The sequence below is a fragment of the Phaethon aethereus genome, assembly GCF_964289735.1.
Source record: "Phaethon aethereus genome assembly, chromosome: Z".
In the NCBI taxonomy this organism is placed as follows: Eukaryota; Metazoa; Chordata; class Aves; order Phaethontiformes; family Phaethontidae; genus Phaethon; species Phaethon aethereus.
In genome coordinates, this window is record NC_138577.1 from 2,600,073 (window position 1) to 2,617,001 (window position 16,929).

General features: G+C 42.7%; 1 protein-coding gene across 1 annotated transcript in view; it reads right to left on the reverse strand.

Moving 5' to 3' along the window:
• The window catches only part of DCC (DCC netrin 1 receptor), a 593,712-nt gene that overhangs the window by 158,800 nt on the left and 417,983 nt on the right, over window positions 1-16,929 (reverse strand). Inside the window, 1 exon segment of the mRNA XM_082013714.1 lies at window positions 11,844-11,998. Coding sequence (XP_081869840.1) covers window positions 11,844-11,998 — 155 coding nt within the window.

Genomic DNA, 16,929 nt, shown 5'->3' on the forward strand with positions numbered 1-16,929 from the left:
AGGAACCAGGGATGGTATCACCAAGTGATGTCATGGAGATGGCTCAGCTCCGAACTCTGCAGCGAAGGGAAAGCGTGTCCTTAGACCTGCCTTTAGCTGGGGAGGTTTGGAAATAGGTCCTCCTCCATCCTCCCGCTGTGGAGGGGCAGAGGCTCCAGGCCTCGGGGGGAGGCACAATACCACAATACAAATTCTAGAAAGTTTGGAACAAGAGGCAGGTAGGAGTATGGTGTTATCTTCTTGACAAATAAAACCTTGACCAGAAATGTGTAAAGCAGAGGCGGCAGAAGCAGCTCAACATAGGCTCTTAATTAAGAAACTTTTAAAAGTATCTTTGGCACCCAGCATTTCCACTCCCATACTTATTTTGCCTGACTTTCAAACATTTCAGCATGTATCACAGCACACAGTTCTAGGAAGTGAAGCGCTGTAACCAACCAACCTGTTAGCCCTGCTACTAAACTCAGAACAGTATTTTAAATGGTTTCCTACTATAATTATTACAGGATACTGATTCAAGGCTGTATTTGTGGCAGGAAAGCCACAAGACTGTGGATAGAGGAAGAAGTAGTCTATTGTAACAATTTGCACTGGGGCTAAAATCTCTCTGTGAATCAAAATTTATTAAGATTTCACTAATGTCAATGAGCTATTTGAAAGCAAATATGGGGTGCAAACACAAACAGTAAAATAATGTCATCAACAAAGAAATAGTCTGCCATCAGTGAGATAAATTCACTTCGAAAACAAGCTTTTTTTACAAAATCCATCTGCTTCTGGGTGTTCAAACATGCCCTGCATTTGTTTGAGGTCTGAAAAATGGAAGGAAAACCTTTCTGAATGGAAGAGCATTTACAATGGCTGGAGGCCCTGCTATGCACTTACGTGAAATGATAGCATTCGCAGAACTAAAAAGCAACTCCTATTGACTTCAATAGGGACAGAAATTCAACCTTTTATTTTGAGAAACAGTGCATAGAAAGGTTACAGCAATCCTGGCTCTGGCTCAGACTTCCAGAGGGAGTTTGGATAAATAATTTAATGCTTTTATGCTTCAATTTCCTTCCCATAAAATGGCATAATAATATATCTCCTACCCATTCTTTATCTTACCTATTTATATTGCAAGATTTCTGGGGTAGGAAGAAAGGTCCAGATAAAACAAAGATGAATGCATGTCAAATGGAACTGAGACAGAATTTCAATTCCCACATCCACAGCTATTGTAGAAGTGCTCGGCAGCAGCCTGTTTTATAGGATATCTTCTCTTCGACCTTCTCCTTCTCATGCTGCTGTACTACTGCTCCTGCAGAGGACCAGAGCAATTACAACTCAGCACCTCATACCCTCCTAACCCCTCATAAAACGGGATCGGTGATGGCAGCACCCGGGTCCCTGATGAGGGATGAACGGGATGGTTAATCAAACACCTCTGTGACAAAGTGATGGGCTCAGATATCCCACAGAGACAACCAATATACAAGGGGCCAATGGACCTGAATTGTTTAAATGATTTGTCACTTCCCAGGAGAAGTAGGCTGGAGTGCAACTCCTTCACTCAACTGCAGAGGTTCAAGAGTCTGTCTTCTGTCCCAGGTCTAGTCCTTCCATTGAAATTTGTAAAAATCATAGCACAAATTGCCTCGATCATAATTTAGTTCTCTAGACATGGCTGTCCTACAAATAAAACCTGTCTCTCTATAGACATAGCTTTGTTTGTCGTCAAAAGGTTTGAGCAGAGTTTTGTACCGCCATTCAGTAAAATTTGGTGGCATCGGATCAGGTGGAGGCACTGAGCAGGACTCCTCCCAGTGCCCAGATCAGGCTCAGTGAAGTTTATTTCATTTCCAGCTCATTACCACTGCCCCAATTGCCATTGTTTTAGGAAAGCTGTAGGGAGACAAGCACATCCCAGTGGTCTGCAGCTCAGCAGAGATTTTTGGATGAATCTCAGCAAAGTGACATGCCAATGCTCTTGTCCAGAGAAAGATCAGAAAGTGCCAAAGCTAAGTGCCAAATCTGGTTGGTGAGACACTCCCCTGTGTCTCATCAGCAGTGAGTGGAAAGGATGGTCACACTGCCCGAGGACTGCAGCATCAAAACGCTCCCTTGAGGGACGTAAGGACGAAGGAAATGGACCCTAGTGCAAAAGAGCTTCCAACTGCAATGTATTCCATATTGGCAAGGCAACAACTTCATCACCATCAACTGCCTCTCAGTGCTCACCCAGACCCCCAAGCTGCCATCTTCTCTGCATGCAGGGTAAGGGGTGCCAAGGGTGGTCCGTCTGTCCTACACCTCTCCTGGTTGAGGGGGATCCAGGCAGAGCCACTGTGCCACTGCATTACTGTTGGCATCAGGGACCTACAAATATGGAGATTTCATGCAAATTGTCCAATGCCTTGATTTGCATAGGTGATTAAGATACGCTCATCTGCTCTGCATTTTTATTTTTTTCAGATAAAAGTGGCTTTAATTTTCTGCTCCGTCTCGGCAAATCAGTCAAAGTGAAGTATTTTACTTGGCATGATGGTGCTTTTGCATCTCAGCAAACCTGGAGCAGAATTGCAACATTTTTGTAGCCAGAGAAGGTTATTATTTATAAAAAGAAATGATTAGGCGACAAGCACTGAATTCTTCATATCAACCACCTCCATGAAGCACTAAAAGGCAGGAGTGTGCCGCGTAGATGAACCTCAGAAATTGAAAATTCCTCTTTTCATTTAGAGCATTTGGAATATTTTCACTGAAGCAGATTAATTCTGGTAAACACAGCCTTCACAGACATCAAAACATTTGGAAAAAACAGTGACAAATTTTGCTTAGTGGGAAAAATGAAGCAAAATAATTCCATAATGCTGAAACACCCAGGAATGACATTTTCAAACCAAAATATTTATTTTCTAAATAATTTTTAAATTACTTTCACTTATTTTAGTGTAAGCTTTAAACAAGTTTTACATACTGGATGACAGAATGAAATATATTGATTCATTAAAGCGGAAAAAGGAAAGCAATCAAGAATGGTTTTCACTGTACATCAACATACACTAGACTCCATCTACCCTTGCTATCCTCAACCTATATTTAAAGAAAAATGAATGAATGAAAAACACAAAATAGTTTTAAAGAAGTAGTAAACATAAAGAGAAATGTTTTTAATAAAAAACCCCGTCACTAGTCTTTCACAAGTAAATTTTAAGTTTATGAAAAATGGGCAGAGACTATCGTGAGAAAATCTATTAAAAACAAAAGGAAAAAATCTTTAATTTAACACTACTTAAAACCCCTGGGAAATATCTGTAAGAATCCTCACCATACAAAAAGTGGCTCTCTGTAGCAGGACATGCAGCACAGATGTCTTGCCAAGGCTCGTCTTCCCTGCGTGTTGCAGGGCAGCTCCAGGGCAGAGGCAGCAAGACCGCAGCAAAAGCAAGGTCTACAGCTGAGCAGGGGGTTTATAGTGGGAAACAGGACTGGATCATTCTCAGAATCTCACTCAGCCAACTCCTCTGGAGGACAAGATAATAAAACACAACTGCTTTTGCTGCTTCTGTTATAATTTTCACTGAGGATGCGGTAGCTGATGCTGGGACTTTCAGAGACCTCTTAAAGAACATCTCAAAACCTCTCAAGAATCACAGAATCACTAAGGTTGGAAAGGAGCTTCAAGATCATCAAGTCCAACCATTAACCCAATGCCACCATATCCCCTAAACCATGTCCTGAAGCACCACATCCACATGTTTTTTGAACACTTCCAGAGATGGCGACTCCACGACCTCCCTGGGCAGCCTGTTCCAATGCTTGACCACTCTCTCGGTGAAGAAATTTTTCCTACTATTCAGTCTAAACCTCCTCTGGCACAACTTGAGGCCATTTCCTCTCGTCCTATCACTGGTTACTTGGGAGAAGAGACCAACACCCACCTCACCACGACCCCCTTGCAGGTAGTTGTAGAGAGCGATGAGGGCTCCCCTCAGCCTCCTCTTCTCCAGACTGAACACCCCCAGTTCCCTCAGCCGCTCCTCGTTAAGACTTGTTCTCCAGATCCCTCCCCAGCTTTGTTGCCCTTCTCTGGACACGCTCCAGTACCTCAACGTCCTTCTTGGAGTGAGGGGCCCAACACTGAACACAGTATTCGAGGTGCGGCCTCACCAGTGCCGAGTCCAGGTGCACGATCCCTGCCCTGCTCCTGCTGGCCACACCAGTGCTGATACAGGCCAGGACGCTGTTGGCTGCCTTGGCCACCTGGGCACACTGCCGGATCATGTTCAGCCGGCTGTCAAATGATGAGGTTCAGAGGTATTTTCAAACCTACCAAAGCCAAAGGATTTTTTTTATAATTTTCTTTTCCAGAAGGTATAAAAAGATTAGTATATGTCTTAGAAGATAAAGTGTTTCTGGTACAGTGACAAGCTCAGTAATCGGAAGGAAAACAACTTGAGACTGGCACTGATTTGCCAAGTATTGACTGTACCAGCAATTCTGCCCTAAGTGTGAAGCCACGGAGATACCTACTCACAATTGCAATAGGAAGGATTCAGTATATACATAGAATCACAGAATCACAGAATCACTAGGTTGGAAAGGACCTTCAAGATCATCAAGTCCAACCATTAATCCAGCACCACCATGTCCCCTAAACCATGTCCTGAAGCGCCACATCCACACGTTTTTTGAACACTTCCAGAGATGGCGACTCCACCACCCCCCTGGGCAGCCTGTTCCAATGCCTGACCACTCTCTCGGTGAAGAAATTTTTCCTAATATCCAATCTAAACCTCCCCTGGAGCAACCTGAGGCCATTTCCTCTTGTCCTATCACTAGTTACTTGGGAGAAGAGACCAACACCCTTGTCGCCACAACCCCCTTTCAGGTAGTTGTAGAGCGCGATAAGGTCTCCCCTCAGCCTCCTCTTCTCCAGACTAAACAACCCCAGTTCCCTCAGCCGCTCCTCATAAGACATCTGATACAACATGTATTCCTCATCTACTGGGTTTCTTCCTCGGTACGACAGGGGACACCAAGACTTAAGATGGTCTCATAAAGGAGATGCAAAGGCATTTGAATTCAGTTTTAGTTACAATATTTCATATAGCAACGCAACTTTCTAATGAGACTGACACTCTTCAAAGGAGGCAGAAGAGCCTGTCAGAAAAAAAAAGATCAACCAAACAAAACCCCCTAAAGAAGATTTTGACTGCATTATTTCAGTTAATTAAGACGAATTATAAACAGCAAGAAAATTGTGGTTCTTCAAATTGAACTTAAGACAATATGAAAATGAACAATTTTACTTTCTGGGTTTGATTTAGTTTTCATTTTAATTCTTAAGTCTATTCTCCCGCTATTAATGATCCAGAATCTGCCCTCCTAACTCAAAGAAGAGCTTGCATGATGTTTTCAAAGGATTAAAATGCCAGCATGTCTTCACCAATATGTCCATTTTAGAAACAAAGGGATGATGATGTACAGGAATGAAACACATGTTGCATGAGCCAGCTGGAAGCTTCAACTCCAGAGAGCCTCTGGGAGTTAGCACTATCGATCGGTCAGAATTAAATAAGTATTTCATCAGGTTCCTTTACAGCTTCAGAGGCACATGGGTGCAGGAGGGACAGAGCTAGGGCAAGAAGGCAACGGGGTGGCACCGCCACAGAGAGATGCAGGGTGGAAAAACACTCAGAGATGAAGACAAGTTGGGGAAAATGGAGATTTTTCAACTGAGTAAATATCTTTAAGAATCTAACCATGGCAGGTTTTACAGATATAACAGAAGAACTGACTCACCTGGTCATTTTTTTTGCTGCTTAACTGGGAGGTGAGAATCAATCTAAGCTTCAAGATAGACGTGTGGAATGTTTTCCTCTCCTCCTCTTTGCAACTTTTTTCAAAAGTCTCTAGGAAGCAGTACAATATAAATTTTCATTTTTCTCTTATTTGATCCCTCCTTCTGTCTCCTTATTGCAGATGCCCTTTACAAAAGTCTTAATCAGCCTCCCCATGACACACAGGGAACTACATATGCAGCAGCTAAGTGCAGGTGGAGTCACTGAATTTGGCTTAAGGTACTGTATTTTGTTCCACAAGAAAAACTAGAAATTCAATAGGAAATAGAAAGAAAAAAGAAAAAAAAAAGGCCATGGCACTAAAGCTAGCTAGAGTCTGAACAATAAAACAGCATGAGGTGGTCTTTAATCTCAATTATCAGTGCTCACAGCCTCTATTAGCCAGCCCTGATTCAAGTTTAAACATACCTAAAAAGCAAAGGCTGGCCTGACTGCCCCTGCAGCACATACAAACCCAGCCCCAATGTGGCAGAGGAGGATGGGGAGTACAGGAGCTGGGAACGGGAGCAGGCCGATCGCTTGCCGTGGGAAAATGGTTCAGATTCCCCGCCAAATAAACTAAATTTCTACTTTATTTGAAATGAAACCTGGTGTAAAAACAAAACCACAGGAAACAAAATACAAAATTCATATCACAGATGTGTCCAGGTGATCTGAATTCATATTTTCCACTGCACAAGAGAGCACTAAGGGTACTAGAGCCAGGTCCATTAACTAGACCCGGGCTGGGGACACCACCAGTGTCCTAATGACCAGGCTAGAGCAGGACCTCATCCTGCTCCTGCAGCAACCTTCTGCAAACTGAAGCACCTTCCAAGAGTTGAGACTGAAGCAACTCTTCTCTCTCAAGAAAAAGACAAAAAAATTTAAAAGCCCGGGAAAAAACAAGTGCCTGGGAACCCAAAAGCAGGAGCGTAAGACAGACAGAAAAAAAGACACCACCATCTTCTCCTTTATGTCTGCCCAACTTTTAGAAAGGAAGATACGTTTCATTAAAATTTAAAGCAATTGAAAACCTTCCCCCCCACAAAGCTCCACATAAATTACTCATAAAATTAAAGAACCATGTAAGAATGGCATAAAGTTACCCCAGGGTGTATTTTACTGAGCCATTATGGAAGAATACACACAAATGAGGATGATATTAATGACTCCACAGAACACATTTTTCAGTACTGCTTCACCCTTTCATCAAATGACAAGAAAAATTCACTACAGAGACACTACACCAGGATTACTTCTGTTTCTGCCTGCCTCGGCTCTTTTGTATACTGATAAATATATGCAATATATATAAATACATAAATACCCCTGCACCTTGCAAAATGCACACTGTCCAAAACCAAAGCAGCCCTTCATTATTCTGGGTATGGTTTTGTAAACCCAAAATTTGGCAGGGTGAGAATGCAGTCTCAGACTGAGACTTTTTTTTACTTTAAAATAATATATGTAATGTTGTAAACTGGTGGATGGAGAGCAGGAGTGCTGTGTCCTCAGTTCATCAGTGTGAGAGCCGATCGATGCAGGACGGGCTACAGCAGAGAAGGCTCCTGACAGAGCCCATGGCTCCCTCATTAGACGGGACTAGCTGCAGGTCTGTTAAAAATTACTAATTTTTCTTACATCGCTACATGACAGAACGGATAATCCCTGCCATGAAGGATATTGTTGAAGAAGCATAGATAGACCTGTACCCGGGAGTGAGGACGGAGAGAGGAATAGTCATGGACTTGACAAATAGCCCAGGTGGGAAGGGACCTGGAAAGATCACCTTTTGTCAACATTATTTATAGTGTAGAGATGGAGAAAACAAGAGGCTTCAACAATCCACCCAAAGCCACAGACCCTTAGCTCCAACTCTCCCAACTTCTTAAATACAAGCTCAGCTCTTTCTTTGCCCAGATCCATGGCCATTGTGCATTGGAGAAAGGGAATCCTCATCTCCCTGTTTGCCAAAACCTGATCAAGCCCACCTTGGGGGAGGTTTTATAGATAACTTGCCCAAACACTTCCCAGGGCTCTCGTTTCAGCAACACCCTGACTATCATGAGATCATTTAGCATCATTGATAGAGACAACATTAGCATCCTTGTGACTGAAACCGGTACGCAAAATAGCTGAGTAGGAAGCAAAGGAGGCACTAGCGTCCTCTGAAATACCCAGCATCCGACAGCAGCAGGGTCCGGCCCTGCTTGGGAACCCTCGCCAGTCTGGCACCGTCTCTGCATTGGTGTCTAAAATGGATGAGCCTGATACAAGTCTTCAGAAAATTCAATTACTCTGATTACATGTTTATTCTGCAAACTTAATTTGTGCAGATCAACATATATGGAACAGATTACTGCTTGATAAAATCGTCATCTATGTGGGCTTTAAAGACATCCCTGCCCTCCCTTGCTTTTTCATGTGAAATTTCATTGCATTAATTTTAATGGCCTTTTAATTTCCTATACAGTTTTGACATTTGTATAAGAAATGTGTGTTAAAATAGACCGCTGTTGAAATTTTGTCTATGTCTCTTTAACATTTCCTGTGCATAACTTCAAAGAATATTGTCTCCACTGAAAAACTTGTAGCAAAAAAAGAAACAACAATCAAAACCAAAAACTTGTATAGCTTCTGCTGCAATTGCTTTAATACAGTACTGATGGTAGTTTTTGCTACTAGTTGTCTTAGCAAGAAAATTCATGTGCACCCAGTCACTAATAAAGAAAAATAAATGCTTCCCCACCATAATCACAAAAAATGGAATTCTGAAATGGCAAAGGGATTGATTTCTTAGGTTACATGCAACAGTCTCTAATGGGAACTGAAAGTAATTACAAAAGTATCTAGGTAGGTGTGGATCTTGGTGACCAAAGCCACCCACATCTCCTATGCAAGTAAGATCACCCTCTAGCTGCTGCAAATGCCCCACTCGCTACCTAAATCCGCCCCAGATCTCTACCTCTGCTTCCGAATTTCTACTTTTAGGACATTGGGGTGGGGAGCACAGCTCAACCATAGAGAGGCACAGATTTGGTCCTTGCAGTACAGCACAGGAGGGGGTAGACATATGGGGACACAGATGGGCTTCTCTTAAGTACATATAATAATATGTCCCTACCTCAGAAGGATACAGAATTTAATTATTCCTTATAAAGCCCTTAAAGATGCTCGGGTAGAAGTTGAGATGTCAGTGCACACTAAATTGATTTCACTGGAAGGGAGATGATAAGAGGCAACTTTATGAGGCTGGAGTGATGCCGTCAAGTTTCTTTGGGGCACAGCAACATGCCTTCCTATTCATCTTCTCTTTCACCAGCTAATACGCACATCACTGAGTCACAGATTTATTAGGAAACTGGTTTTAATTCATAAGGGCTGTGAAAAGAAGTGAGCTGGTCCCACAGCAGGGAACAGCTTTCAAAGCTCAGACAGACAATTTCAATCCTCCTTGCGAGAATAGATGCATTTCTTTATTCTCTACTACCAAGCTGCTTTAACAGTGTCTTGAGGAGCAAAAATAATAACTCACAAAGTCTCCACATGTGGTATGAAAAGATTAGACTTGGCTTAAGCAGGCAGGGATTTAAATCTGGACTGATAATAACTGTAGTGAAATTACATACCATAAAGGCAGAGAAAAAGGGGTTGTAATTTACTAAAAAAAAAAAAGGGGGGGGTGTTAATCTGGGGACAAAAAGCTTCATATAAATCCAGCCCATATATTCTGGATGATTATTTCAAAAAGCTGGAACTTTTTCTGTTGATCTTTTAAACTGATTACTGAGCAAATGTATGCACTTTCAGAAACCGGCACTGACAGACATGAATTTCAGATGTCCTTTTTCATCAGCTTTTTCTTCTTTAACAATGCCAGATTGCATAATATTTCTGATATTTTCAAATAATGTGGAAATTCAATTTATGTGCAGCCATGTAATTTATTGTACAATAGTTACAGCATGTTCTAAAAGACAGCCACATAGAGGCTGACTGCCTCCCAGGACCAGAGAGAGTTGTTTCAAAATGATAAGATAATTTGGTCAACAGTAAAAAGCAAAAAGAAAAATGGAAAGCAATATTTTCCCCAAGCTCAAACTTGACACTTTAGAGAAATCTTGAAGTTATTAAATAGGAAAGATATTCCAAATGTCTACACTGCACATTAAACAGAGCCGGTAACTCCGCGCTGTGGCAGCTTCAGCTGGTAACAGCAGGGGGTAGCGGTGCCTGCTTTTCACTGGGGCTTTGCAAGGGGCAAGGCATTTTCCCGACTGAAATGTTATTTTACTTCTATAAATATATCTATATTAAAAATACAAACATATATAGAAGTATGTGTATGTGCATTTGTGTGTGTGTCTAAGCAGCCATCAATTATTAATAGACAAATGATGCTGATGGTTAGTTACTTAATACCTTACTTTCAAAAGGCTGAGATTCATAAACTCACTTTCAAGAATTATTTCTCCAAAAAGGGCTGGGATACCACCTTGTTTATGTTTGCACACAGCAGCTGCGTAACTACAACTAAGCGCAATAAGCGGCAGAGCAATAGCAGAGCAGGAATTGAAGACGTATCTAAAATGCAAGGTAATCCAGTAAAACAGAAAGCTACATGTCTTGGGTGATATTTCACTAACAACACTACTCTTGGGGGTCTGGGAAGTGATGACAGGGAGTAAAAATCATGTTTCGTGATAAACAAAGCTATAGACACAAGATCACAGAATAACGTAAGTTGAGAGGTCCCTTCTCCCTTTGCTCACAATATCCCTTGCCTGGTTAGGGGACAGCGCACATGTTCTCGCTGACCTTACCACACACCTTTCTGGGGGCTCAGCTTAGCTAAAGCTAAAGCCACCTAAAGCCACCTCTAGAGAGTTGCCTTATCACAGGATTTGCTTCCAAGCTCCTCTTCTCCTCCACCCGCCCGTGGAGAGCCATTCCCGCCTCCTCTACCTGCTCCCAGCAACGAGTCGCCTGCAGCAATGAATCAAGAAAACGTATTTCAGGGGTTTCCAGCACAGCTGTTACCTTCACACAATGAGGGGTTTTCAGACAAATACTGCCTTTCACTTAAATTTCTGTACATGGCAACGTGTGACAACGTAAAACAGTTTCTGCGCTTCTGTTAAGCGTTAGATTTCTCATCTTATTACAGAAGGTGAGAGTATTCTGGCAGGGGCTTACTGACAGAGCATAACGCAGCTCAGCATCCCACCATCACCCCTATGGTGCGCCAAAACAGACCAGTGCCCATCAGTATGAGGCACAGCACCCAATTCTGTGCCAAGAACTAGATACGAATCCCATATTTACGGCCCATTCTTCTGAATAATGAATTTTGCCATGGAAGGGCTCTAATAATGTTTCAATCCTGTCTCTGCAACAGCCTTTCTTGAATCTTCCAAGTGAGAAAAACTGCAATAGGACAAACCCAACTAGAAGAAATTTCTCTTCTTTCTGAAGATCAGACATATGCAAATACTTACAATAAAATGAGACATACAGAAAGAGAAAACTGTCTACTGAAAGGTTCCACCTGCTCCAAAGATTTATAAAATGCACTTACTGCTAAACATTAACTAACAGAAAATGTTTGCTTTTAAACACCAATAAGCCAAAATGTTTACTACAGTGGGAATTTTTTGTATCTTTCAGTAAGTTTGCCATGTTTCCTTGTAAAAAACCAGCTCCTTATATACCATAGCATAGCTTTTGATACCACTTACGCTGTCACATAATAGAAGATGGGGTGTGTAATCATCAAAGTCACAACACAAACAAGCAATAGGCTGCTGATGAGCTGCTAGACACTCTGCAAGACTGCAAGAAACATTACAAACTGAGGAAAGGTTTTCTTTACCATGCATAAGGACTGGGCCTTATTTTTCAAGAGGAGCTACATCAAAACCTTAAACCAATGCACTACGAGAACCGCAGAGCTGCAGTTCATCACTACAGCTATTGCTGCCACCCACACCCGTTCCTGTGCACACTCACGCTCGGGCTGTGTGGCGACCTTGACAGGCTGCGAGCTCTCTCCTGGTCCCCACTCGTTGTATGCCACCACTCGGAAGGTGTAGGTCTCCTCTGGTTTCAGGTTGCCCACGGTAAGTTGAAGTGTCCCAGACTGAGATGTGTTGACTGCCCGTTCCCTAAAAAAAAAACCAAACAAACAAAAAAAAAACACCCAAAAGACATTTTAAAATGCATTTGGATCTTCAGGCATTACTTATTTACGCAGTTGGTAGCCTGCAAGGTATGATTACTTATCAAACTTCAGTTTGAGGCTTGTTCATCTGTAGGGGGTTTTTTTGATTTTTACTTTAAAAAGCCTAATTCAAGTAATGGGGCCCACTGGGAATGCTGCAAGCGCTACAAAAAAAGACTTGTATTTTAACAGTTCACATATATATGTTCATATAGCACATTGCTGCTTTGCCTTTCTTAATATAACAAAAAAGGAAAATTGATGGAAGGAAATAGCTATTCAACAAAGGAACACATCTCTGATATAGGAAGTGAGATGCATATTGGACTGTAAACACCCAGCTAATGAAAACTGGGTTTGGATTGCCCTGCAAACGGAGCCTTTGTCAGTGCTCCTGCTACAGCTGTGCCTGCGAAACCACCAGCACCTCCCAGCTCGAGTCTTTGCTGAACCCCTACAGCTCTTTCACAGGCACAGGGGCAACACGGTCTTCTAGGACATGGCTACCACTCACCATTTCATAGCTCTAAAATGAAAACCCATCTGTGGAGTTTACACTATGCTCCCCCCTCGGCAAGACGAGCACCCAGAGTGATGGTCGGACACCACCCCACGCATGCAAACTTGCATACGTGCATACTGAGAAACTGGTGCGTGGGGACGGCAGGTACTTCTGCTCCCGAGCAGTGACAGAGAGCCTGCCTGGTGTCCAGCACGAAATTTGTTTCAAGAGACACTGCAGTTCACTACTGCCTGGATCAGCCAGGTTTCTATTTTTGCCCAAGTTGGCCAGCAGTTGGCTATCACTGAGCCATCGCAAAAAATCGCAAAAAATGCTATTTGATACTCCTCCATCAGCTGCTCCCAGGGGCGAGTCCTGGGGTAACTGGTCAGTGATGTCTCCAGAGTAAAGGTACAGCCCAGATGTTGGGAGGTGGCAGCCCCTGGCCAGGGAGACATGCAGGACATCATCCTCCCATCAGCAAGAGCCATATAATCTCTCCTGGCACCATAAGTACCCAAAGCTAAAGGGGTATCTGCGCCCTGGCACTAGCATCTCCCCCTTGGGTCAAGCAAAGCTCTGCCTAGCTGTGGTTTTGTGATGCTCAGTGAAAGGAAATGATTGGCGAGAGAGATAGAGATCTAGAGTCATTAACATGGGATTATCCGGGAAAAACACAATCCCTAAACAGTAAAGCAGGGTTTAAATTGGATGAAATCACAGTCATTTCATGGACAATCTGCAAACACAAGTAGGTACAATTGCTTTTGTAACTGATTTATTATGGGTGGCGTGCCTCTCTCCTTTACTGGAGGCCCTCTGAAAAGCTAACAACAACAACAAGGTAGATTTCATGCTGCAGAAAAAAAAAAAAAATCATTTAAGACTGAACCAACTAATTATCAAACTTCATGTAACACTGCTGTGGTTCTCTGGGCTGCAATAGGCATAGCAGCAATTCAGAGAACAGAAACTATTGTTCCTTTGGGGAATGTTTCCTCAAAAAGAGATTTCTGAGAGACCAAAGAACAGTCCTGTCCTCTGAGCACCAGGCTCCACTGTCTCTCCGGCCCCCTGAGGATTTACTGAACAAAGTTTGGGTGAACGTTTCCTGGGGGAAAACAGTGGGATTGTCCCTCATCGGAGACAACGGGAGTTTAATGCCTCTATTCCAGCAGAAAGCTTTTCTGTTGCACTTGGCGACGTGAAAGCAGAGCTGCGGACGGCTGCTGCTCCCCGACGAGGACAGTGGCAGGCAGAGTCTTTGCTCTTTTGAACTGTGCAAGCTGAGCTTGACCAACTCGGATGATTTTATTCTCTTGCCTCTTATCTCTGTTTTCTATTTTCAAGCTGTAGAAGTAGGAACCCAGTTGCATTGAAAACAGCTCCAATGGATTTGTAACCAACTGAACGACTCTGAAAGCAGCGGTACTGCAGGGGGTCAGATGGCCAATAACATCTGAACAGCTATGATATTCTCATAAACCCTTTAAGATGCAGGAACATGCACCAGTAAGACAGAAAACTAAATATGCCCAGTGACTTCCCACCTGCAGGATGACAGGACTGGCAGCAACTGTATCTCACTGTATACATCTATTTTTTTTCATAGCAGAGAAGCAACAAGACCACCTTTCAATCCCAAAACAGTGATAAAGGAGCAAGAGAAGAAAAAGGAGATGAACTGATAGAAGAGAACTCCAGTCAGATCTCTGTTTTAATACTTCTCTGCCACAGTGGTACCTGGGGTGACACATATGTGCAAGTCTGGAAAGGTGGAATGGTTTGTAGCATTCTTTCAGTAAGTCTTTTACCATTATCTAGTAAGAAAGGAAAAAAAACCCCACAACCACACACGTATCTGGTGCCCTTGGCACTCACGTTGCCACTGAGTGACTTCCTGAGATGAACCAAATCTGCATTTTAGACTGAAGGGGCTGAACTAGCACAACGTTCTCATCTTGTGTAGTTTGGGATCTAGGTGTGAAGTGCTACGATGAAATTCTGACCCAGCCCATTTTATACCTGACACAGAGGCTGCAGAGCAATGTAAAAAATCCAGCCCCGTCACAAGAGACAGGAGGAGACCCAGGGCTGCTGTTCCTCTTCACAGATCTGCATTTGCTGCATCACATCCCAGCTTCAGCCATTTGGAAGCATCTAAGCAAGTGCTTTGATGAGACTCTCACGCAATCATCTCCAAATGCAATCACAGCAGCTTCAGGGTTCATCTTCCACTAGATGTTGGTGGTGGTACCAAAGCCCATCTCCCAGGACACTTCTCTGTGCAAGCCAGGAGCTGTATAACCACCCAAGTACATCAGTGTTTTCAAGCTGATGAACCCAACGAGCCCATCACTTGCGATGACGAGCCAGTCCATTCCTAAGTGCAAATCCAGGTAAAACCCTTCTGCTCCCACTGGAAATAGCACCCAGGTTGGCAGCAACTGGAGGTGCCTGCAGCACAAGCTATCTCACAGTATTCACACATCATTTCCAAGACTAATGAACTCAAGTCCAACCCCGTGCTCTGGCAATCTGATGGTTTCCAGTTTGGGAGCAGCGCTGAACAGCAGCAGCTCTAGGCTTTCCTCAGCCCATGCTGAAAAATCACAGAGGGAAGTTTCCCCGCTCTTGGCCAGCCAGCGTGTTCCCTCCATGCACCTCAGGAAAGCACTGAGCACATTAAGCCTTTAGATTCTTTATATCCTATAGGTTGGGTTTTCTAGCTAGGACATTTAGAGTATCTTTCAAATGCAATACCAGAAGCCCAAAGGGCAGTGCAAGATCTCGTAACTTCAAAAAAATGAGAAATGGACTGTATAAAAAAAAAATCCCAGATTTTCCTAAGTAAGGACTGAATACTAATCAAGCAAGCACTCCAGGACTGAGACTAAGAGGAATAAAGCAAAACAAAGGGCTGAGGTTCCCTTCTGGGCAGGCTGAGATGCAAGAATAGCCAGCAGCCCACTTAGCCCCATCTCACAACCTGGCAGCAGCCAGATAGCAGACATTTAGAGGAATAAGTGAACCACGACAGAAGTATGTGGTTGTTCTCCTGGCATAGAGCTCCTGCGCACATGTTTCTGGAATTTTGGCACCCAGGTGGATCACAGACACCCCAATGGGTCCATCACCTTCGAACCGTCAAATCTCCTGACTCCACTGTTTCTGTTTTCTGTGATATCCTGTGGCAAGGTAATTATGAGTTGTGAGAAAAAATTATCCCTTTTGTTTAAACAAGCCACCCGCCAATGTCACACCTGGCAGTGACTTCTTCTGTGACACTGTAAACCCACCAGCTAGCAAAGAGAAAAAATTCCTTATGAATATAGCAACCCTGCACTTGTCTTTCTAAAATAGGTATCTAAAATACGTCACATGACTGCTGTAAAACATTTGGCTGCCTTTCTCCCTTGAGCTCCAGTGACCTGCCCTGCTGACACGCACTCAGGCTGAAGTTAGGTGAGGTAAGTGTCACCCGTGTCTGAAAGTCCATCGTCTGCTCCTGCTCACCAGCGTGGGGCTAATGAGCTACAGATGCTACGGCAATGCAGGAATAATCTAAAAAAGCACCAAACATCCTTGAATCGGGCACCTTTATATTTGGGGTTTTCTTTTTCAAACCCATCTTGGCCATAAATTACAGTCTAAAAATAAAAGACCTTGACTAAAGTCATCCACTTTCTTGTAAAATGGAGGCTTCGACATGTAATTTCCAATGACTGAAGATCATGTTATATTACTGTATCAGCACGTAAAAAAAAAGATAATTACAGTTCCCATATATCTTTTAGGTGTGTAACAAATGCTTTTATAATGTTTCAAACACCTAATTAGTTACTTCAAGTAAGACAAGTCATATTAATGCTCCTTGCTGTGAAATGAATACTATTAATTTTAAAATGGACAGACTCTTACTACCTTGAGTTCTTTTTTTATCACCCCTTATCATTCTCCCACAAAATAACATAAGGTCCTTGATTATAATAAGCAAACCTCAAAACTAATGTAAACAGATCAGCAGGGAATGATATTTTAGAACTTCAGCTGAATTCTGAAGATAGGCTTTAATCAAGTAGAAGTTTTTCTATTCAATTAAGTGGTCCCTTGATTCATTTCTTCAGTCTGCAACATGTAAGGAGCTAAACTAGGAGATCTATTAGCTTGTTGTGACTATCTGTGCATTTATTAATTTGTTACTGAAAACAACTGCATGTTCAACTAAAACCAAAACTGGTCCCAACCTTGCAGAAGAGTCCTTCAACAAAGGATTTTGCATTCAGCTATAATATTGCTGATTTCCAGGGTCATCTTCTTCTTTTCTTTTTCTCTTTTTTTTTTTTAAAGATCAGAGCATTTAATTTCACTTA